The 8,017-nt window shown below is 42.4% G+C and overlaps 1 protein-coding gene and 1 non-coding gene across 3 annotated transcripts; one reads left to right on the top strand and one right to left on the bottom strand.

Annotated features, from left to right (window-relative positions):
- The first annotated feature begins 247 nt into the window (after window positions 1-247).
- Window positions 248-321, top strand: TRNAV-AAC (transfer RNA valine (anticodon AAC)). Its single transcript has one exon. It is a non-coding gene; the product is annotated as a tRNA-Val (tRNA).
- LOC136551242 (uncharacterized) lies at window positions 295-2,779 on the bottom strand. 2 transcript variants are annotated; one of them, XM_066542820.1, is made up of 10 exons: window positions 2,492-2,779; window positions 2,354-2,419; window positions 2,146-2,226; window positions 2,016-2,069; window positions 1,508-1,576; window positions 1,298-1,360; window positions 1,136-1,218; window positions 988-1,053; window positions 773-896; window positions 295-703 (listed from the first exon to the last, which is right to left on the bottom strand). In XM_066542820.1, the coding sequence occupies exons 1-9, from the start codon at window positions 2,717-2,719 to the stop codon at window positions 866-868; spliced, it is 741 nt and encodes a 246-aa protein (XP_066398917.1). In that variant the 5' UTR covers window positions 2,720-2,779; the 3' UTR covers window positions 295-703; window positions 773-865. The 2 variants fall into 2 exon arrangements, with proteins under 2 accessions (XP_066398917.1, XP_066398916.1); XM_066542819.1 differs by having other exon boundaries at window positions 295-686.
- Window positions 2,780-8,017: the final 5,238 nt, after the last annotated feature.

The raw sequence follows: 8,017 nt of genomic DNA, 5'->3' as shown, positions 1-8,017 counted from the left end.
GAATCATATGATTTCAGGGAAAAATGTTGCAACGTCCAAGGACAGGTTAGTACTGAAATTCAGACTAAACTGAATATGTGCAAAGGAGCACAGATGCAACGACTAATGCATGAAGGTTCATAGCAATATTGTTCTGGGCAATTCTGTTCCTCTGGCATTGATGGTGTCATTGTGTCGCTACCGAATTGTGGTTAGCTCACAGCACATAGTCTGATTTGAAAGAGTGATACAATTAGAAACAACGCATGGTTTCGTGGTGTAGTTGGTTATCACGTCAGTCTAACACACTGAAGGTCTCCGGTTCGAGTCCGGGCGAAGCCAGTTCTTTTTTAATCGCAAAACAGGATTGCTCCTCCTCTCTCTTTTTTTTTTGACCTTGCTTCCACCATTCTTAGACCATCTTGTGCTATCACTTACACAAACATATACTATCATAAGGTAATAATATCAATGCCTTCTGGGATTACCACGTGAAACGGACATCTTGTGCTACCTCTTAGATATCCTACAAAAGGTAGAATTAAAGCAATTATGTGTAAACAATTCTTTACACGGGCCTTTTGCTGGTTGCTGCGCTAGCGCTACACTGTTGCCCCTGTTACACAAGAAAAGTTCCCAGGTTTCTCCCGCACAATTCTGTTCCCAAAGGCAGTCAACACTGACTTGAAATTCAGCGCCCTGTGCACCTGCACCGAATCAAATGCTGAACAAAGTTTAATTCCATCATCCACATGATGTAAATCCCAAAATACGAACATGGAGCACGACCCACCTCAATCAGGTGTTCCATCTTTGTATTGTACCAAGAAGTGAAACATCCCTATATTTCTCGCCGCAGCCCGACACTACGAGGTACACGAGCACCTCATGGGTGCCATTTGATGTTGCAGCCGACACTACAGGGAACCAAACACAAATGTCAGAAAGCAGAAATGAAATTGTAAGGTGCGACAACAGCGAATCAAATTCTGAGGTAGCCAAAGTGACCTCGGCTTTTGTACAAAGGACAATTCTTGGCCACTGAGCGCACAGTCAATTGCACGGCTTAGATCCCTGTAAAATTGGGAAAAGAACTTTGAGCACAGGGGGAGACTGCAGAGTTGTGCGCGCGCTAACACAACGTCACAAAATTTACCTTCCAGTTACTGGCACGTTGTTACTAGGTCTTGAATCGTCGAACTGTCCATGGTAGAAAAGTTCAAAAGGCCTTCGCCCATCCTGCTTTCCGATCGATGAATAGAATCAGTTATTATTTGGATATTGCACAATCGGTGAATGCTGGAATCAGTGGTCTTACTTTTTTGAATAAGTAAAACTCAGGTGTGCAGACTGCTCCAAAAGCCTTGGCTACTTCTTGAGACTGTAAGTTGCAGTAGTATCAGTGACAAACAAAAAATAAATAAAATTAGTCAGAAGGAAGAACTTCAATGCTGAAAGCATAGCACTTGAACTAAACATCTTCATGGTCATTGAATATCTTTGAATTGAAGGCACAAAATGGCCAGACCTCATCATAAAGATATGGGAAATGATATTTGAACAACTTTGCTTCTTCTGCCATACGTTCTGGGCCATCCTGCAGTAACAAAAAAGTCAATTTTTGGTTCAACCAGAAAACCTGAACAACTGCATGAATCATAGAAAACATATGTCCTCACAAAGGAGCGTGAGAACAGAAAAGCAGAACTGAGGACTCAACTAGTAACTTGTTTGTAAAGCAACCCCCACTGTCACTAAGCAAAAGTTATTGTGCAATATATGCTGTTAAAATTTCCAAAATTTGAGTACCAATATATGTAAGAGCACATTGAAAGAATGCTTGACAGTCTGTAGTTTTGTTTTACCAGAGTAGTCATAGTCAAAGTCTTGCATTCCAGATCTTAACAATTAAAAAGCATGCTACAATAAAATTATGGAGATCCTTATGTTATGTCCAAAAGAAACTCCTGGTCCTGTTTCAGAAAAAGCATAAAAACAAGGTGGCAAGTAAGCAAGCATCGGTTGCAACTCCTAACCTGGGGATGTGTCCTAACTGAGTTGGACGATATGGCAACAGCACCAAGTCCTTTCTGTATATTGTATGTAGAAGTCATATCACAAATGTAAACAGAACAGGAAGCTCTGCCAGCTCTTCCAGGTCGTTACCTCCACATAGAAAGAGGTGAGCTTGGCAATGTCCTTTTTCAGATGCTTTACAAATGGACAGTGATTGCATATGAACATAACCTGAACAGAGAACAATTCAGACGGGGTTCAGAATGTGAACTGCAAGAGCTGACAACAATGAACAATGGAACTGAGCATATATCTGTAGGTTCAGACTCATTTGCACAGGAAATAAAAATTCACTGACAAGCAGTGCAGAGTTGCCCTCGAAGTCGTCCAACGTCCAGAGCTTCCCGGTCAGTGGCTCAGGGAGCTGCACACCAGCATCATCAGGCTCAAAATCAAATCTAGATCAGGACTTTAGGAAGCAAATCGACTGACAGACCTCGAACTCCGGCGCGCGGAAGCCGATGCCGACGCCGGTGGACTCTGTCCGGGCCATGCGCACCCGGAGCCGCCGCCGCCGCCTGCCCGCGGCCGGCGGCGAGGCGAGGGCGCCGTGCGAGCGGCGGTGGAGGAGAGGAAGCGCGATGAGGCGCGGGCGCGATGAAGAGGCGGCGAACGCAGAGGGGAGGAGGGAGGTCGTCCGCGCGCCGGCGACGGACAGGGACATGGCGCGCGCTGCTCTGCTACACGGCTACACCCCTCCCTGTGTGTGTGGGGCTGTGGGCGACCGAAGCTCGTCCTCATCTATACACATGTCCAATCGTGCCGCCCCGCCCGGCCCGGCACGAAGCCAAAAAAAAAAAACACGGCCCGAAAGGGCCGGGCCTGGAGGTCGGCCCAGGCCTGGCACAGCGGCCAAGCTGTTTTTCCTCGTATTTATATGCAATACAAGTCCATGCAACAGAACATACTAAAAGTGGTAAAGTAAATCCTAAAAGCCTTGTACCAAAGTTTTTAGGCTCTCATAGGTTCTTTGAAGATTCTTGTACGAAGTTTAATGAAATTCAAGTAGGTTTGATTTTTTTTTTAAATTTAAATAAAATGGCAAGTCTTTTACTCTTAACTCCATCCGGACCAAATCCTTCCTGGCCTACTTTTTTTTTTAAAAAAAACAAATTCCTTGTTTACCATCGAAAAATGATGCAATTCCTTATTTAGCACTAGAAGAAAATGTTCTTCGGAATAGCAATACTTTTATTTTTGGTGCCCTAAATAGCACAGCCATTAGATCTGACCTTAAACAAAGTGTAATGTCAAAATATGTTCAATGTCAAAAAAAATGGCACTGCTAAATAAAATTGTTAAGAAAATCACTTTAACATGCTATTGGTGTTACATATGAAAAAAATAGGGGCAAAATGGTCTTTTCCCCACCAAGTTAACGTCATGAGGTCAGATCTAATGGTAATTCTATCTAGGGAGCTGCACACCTTTTATCTTCCCAAATAGAGAATTGCATCATTTTGTGATGCTAAATAAAATAATTTCTCTTTTTTTTCTCTCCCGAAGCTCAACCTAGAACACGTGCCTTGTTATAAAGAGCCAAGGCTGTCACCACTGGGCTGCCAACTGTTGCGCGTCATTTGGCAGCCGAATAAATACGTTGCCTGCGCTATCCCATTGAGTTCTCTTAGCTTCCCTCCGTCTAGTATGCTTTTTACTGGGATTCTTTTTATATTTTTTAATCCTTTTTTATTCAATATTTTAATAATAATCACTCCTAATTTTTGTTTTGCACATTTGACCCTTTTGGTCGCGCCAATGCCGTCGGTGCGACAAAATAACGTTGTCGTGCCACATCCATTGGCGTGGCAACACGTGCTACGTTAGACAGTGTTTTCAACTTGAAAAACCTTATTACGCCACTCCCGTTGGCGTGACAGTATTGTTTTGTTACGTCACCGAGTTGCGTGACAAGACTAAATCTTAGAAAAATCATAAATTTTCGATACGACATCGGATGATGGAGATGAACTTTATATGAAAATTATAGATGTCAATGAGATCTACAACTTTCTACCGGTGAACTATTCGGCGAGCTTTTCCGGCCAAACCGTCACGTTCCGGCGTCAACCACCACCACCACAAGGTAGATCTCGTCATTCTCTACACCGTAGTGTCCTTCTTTTCTTCCCTTCGTTTTTCTTTTTCCGACGAGTTTTCCGGTGAGATACTCCATGGACGACACATCATTCTTCTCCGGACGACCATCCCTACCGCTGTAGGCCTGGGCCTTAGGCCCCGCGTCGCTGGGCGCTCGGGCCTCCTCCTCCCCCCCCCCCCCCCCCCCCGCGTTCTACTCCTGTTTCAAGCAGAGCAGGTAGCCACCGCCGCCCCTGCACGTGTGTGCAAGCACGCCGCACGGCATGGCCGGCCAACCGCCGCCGCCGCCCCTCTGGACGCGTGCGCACGTGGCTGTGCCACGGCCGACGCCGCCCGCAGCCCTCTAGGCGGGCCGCCGACCAGCCCTGGCTAGGTCCTCGACTCCCTCCATGAGCAACAGCAAGCCTCCATGGCTGGCCACGATCAGCTACGGCCCAAGGTAGAAGATGATTCAAATTACAGAATTGCCACTGGTTCTTTTAATCTCCGTCGTTTCTTCGTTTTAGCTCCGTTTCAGTTCGTTCCAGTTGCGTTAGTTTCATGTTGTCGAGATCTACACAGTAGCAATATTAGTTTATATGTCACATGTTTATGAATTTATTTTATTAAAATATTAATTGTGATATAATTAATTAATCAATGTTTAAGAAAAATCGATTTAGGTTTTTGATTTTGATTCGATTGCGCGAGTTTCATCGCAATGTGTGGTACGTGTTAGCAGCGATGTTTAACATGTCTCACATCATGGAAATTTATAAGTTAAATATTAATTTGATTAAGGATTATTCAATAACTTTTTAATTAAAAGCAATTTAAGTTCTAATTCCGTTTTACACCATTTAAGTTGCGTTTGGTTCATGCTGACGTGAACTATATGTTAGGGGCAATGTTTTTCATGTCACATGTTTTTCCATATATAGCTAAATATTAAATTGATTAGTATATTTGCACACTAGTTTGGAATTAAAAGCAATATAGGTGCTTAACTTTGATAATTTATACCTAAAAGTTAATATGATTAATTGTTAACTTAAAAGTGTTTATAGAATATGATTTGATTAGCTGAACAAGATACATATGTGATAAGTATGAGTAGATGCTGTCACATGCTTAATTCCTTTGCAAAGGTAAAGTTTAATTTGTTTAATAAATTATGTGATAACATTTATAAATAATACATGATTAGCTTTAACTCGACTTTTAAAACTAAATATGTTGTGATTAATCTAAATCAATATTGCTCATATAGTTTTCTTAGCTAACCTAAAACAAGCTCATAGTTGTTTCTTTTATAATATAATATAAATCTTTTGATAGTGGTTTTCTTTTAACCATAGCTCATTTCCTAGTGTCTCTTGCATTCTCATAACCGTAGCATCGAGCCGTTCTTGTTGCGTTACTTTTGTTTCGGTGTGTTCTACGCAGTGGCATTAGTGGTTCTCATGTTACTCAAATGTGTTTTTGGTAGTTAAAAAGTTAATTGTAATAATACTATCACTTGCATCGTTTTCGGAATATAAAGTCAATATAGGTTTTATACTACGCTCTTTCTTAAGCAAGGAATCAAGTTGATTAATGAAAATATTTACATGTGTTTCTACAGTTAAAATAAGTTACATGGATAGGTTTTATTTTCCGTTGCACTGAAAATCCTTCGATGGCCGCTTCTTCGTTGAATCGCATATAGCGTGTCTTTTGCGTTTGTGTGCTCGTAGCGATACGCCATTATGCTTATTTTATTGGTTGGTGTATTGTTCTCATATATTCTTGTTTGTATGCCATGTATGGATGTTTGTGTGGTGATATATGGTTCAGTCAATCGGTGAGGTTTACGTGGTGATTAAGAAGCTATTCTCTGAAGACTAGAAGCTGAGAATTGAAAGCAGAAGATTGAAAGTAGAATACTAAAGGCTTTTGAGCGTATTGCTTTGGGGGAAAAGCAAGTTAAGGCAAGTATAGCATGGGACCATCCTTGTTACCTATTCACCTTTAATCACTTAATTCATATTGCATGTGTCTACCTTGTTGTCAATAAGGATATCCTAGATATTTGACATCTTGTACCTTGATACCTTTGGGATATTGCATTAGGTAGTTTTTGCTAGTGCTTAACCAAAACCATGATCTTGTAACTTGACTAATGGTATATGCAATAAACATTAAAACATGACTTTTTAGTAACATGGAAATAGGGGGGGCTGGAGTGTTTAGCTACTTTCTAAATGCTTCAGATTCCTCTCCCTCAGGACTTATTTATAAGTGATCATCCGGGACTTATAGTACAGCTATGAGGGCTATATGGCTCTGGCTTTAGCTCAGTCTGAGGACCTTTTCTAGCTTGTTAGTGGTTACTTTTATGGCGCATGAGGGTATGTTTCCTTTCCTGCTAGGATGTGTGTACCGTGCTGCGATGCCCACGTGTGCCACTCCTAGAGATGGTCCACATATGCCTAGCGGCTCTAACTTATTAGACGAACCTTTGAAAGGCTTCATAGTGAACCCTACCGACCTTCCTTGGTAGTGGGTCAAGAGGCTGATCACCTCGGGAGAAAGGGTAAATCACGACTCACAGTGAAAGTGTACAACCTCTACAGAGTGTAAAACTGTTATAACAGCCGTGCTTACGGTCACGAGCGGCCTTGGACCCTTATGGAATAGAGATGATCACTAATGGATAATGGTACTAATGATTAATTGTTTATGTTATACATTATTCATGTTTACCTGATCATGTGTTTATGGGCTTATGGATAAACTTGTTGCCAACCAATTGCTAAAATTATGCTAAACAAAGGCTAATCACAGTAAACCAGTGTCAGCCTTTTAAGCCTCATGAACCCCATGATATAATTGTTAAGTACGATATGTACTTACGCTTGCTTTACTTTTCTATACATTGGATAAAAATCCCGGATGGGTACCAGATTGCTGGTTTAGAGGAGTTAGGCTTGTGGTCAACCAGTCAGTCGTCCCTGTTGATTTGGAGTCTTCACTTGAAGATCGGAGTCGACTTTCCGTTGTCTATACTCTAAGGTTATATTCCTTTTACTAATACGTTATGTATTAAGTATTGTCTCTTGATATTACCCTTATTTGTGGCTATATGTGAGATTTGACTTCCTGGGCTCACATATAGTGTGTATCTGGTTTTGTCTTTAAAACCGGGTGCTACACATTCTTCCCTATTTCAATCTCTTTTGACACTTTTTCTAGCTCAAGAAGAAAGGAGGGGGCGGTTCCAAAGTTGTTGGCGGTGTGTATCTATAGCTTCATGATGGGATGGCGAGCGAATACATTCCTGTGCCACTGAATACCTCGCTAAAGGGGTGGAATGCCAGGTGGTTCTATATGAAGCAAACTAATTCTGCCATCCGATGTGACACCGACCAGATTCTGGAGAATCAAAGGAGCTGGTCGGAGAAACCGACCAGTGCTAATATGGAACAGGTGAAGGAGCTCCTCGAGCTCATGAGGGGAGATGAGTGGAGTAGTGGTGGCGGTGAACTTCATACTGCATCGCATCCAGGCCTGCAAGGAGAGGGCTCATGCGAGCTTTGACTTCAAAGGAGATACTAACAACACCTAGGAGAGGATGAAGAACCTGACAAAGGAGGTTGTGCTACACCGGGCCACTGAACTATTTGCTCTAAACGTGTCATACACCGTGCCAAGGCAGCTGAAACCCTTCAACTGCATAAACTCACCTCCTCAGGTAAAAATCTCGACTGTTGTTCCTGGTGCTTTTTATCCCATGCCAGTGCTGAGTAGTGGAATAATTCGCTTGTGGAAAAATCAATTGGTAGGAACGGGCGGCGTACTTCTTGGGCGTGTCGAGGAGCGAATGGCCAGAGGCAGTGGATGC

This window comes from Miscanthus floridulus, chromosome 4, assembly GCF_019320115.1.
Source record: "Miscanthus floridulus cultivar M001 chromosome 4, ASM1932011v1, whole genome shotgun sequence".
Taxonomy (NCBI): Eukaryota; Viridiplantae; Streptophyta; class Magnoliopsida; order Poales; family Poaceae; genus Miscanthus; species Miscanthus floridulus.
This window is presented reverse-complemented; position numbering and strand designations above follow the sequence as displayed.

Bases quoted from the DNA above. Each gene is read 5' to 3' on its own strand.
- LOC136551242 (XM_066542820.1), bottom strand. From the start codon at position 2,719: ATGTCCCTGTCCGTCGCCGGCGCGCGGACGACCTCCCTCCTCCCCTCT. The intron at 2,420-2,491 runs GTCTGTCAGTCG...GCTGGTGTGCAG, and splicing joins TCCGCGCGCCGGAGTTCGAG to CTCCCTGAGCCACTGACCGG. The intron at 897-987 runs GTCACTTTGGCT...GGTTCCCTGTAG, and splicing joins TCCTTTGTACAAAAGCCGAG to TGTCGGCTGCAACATCAAAT.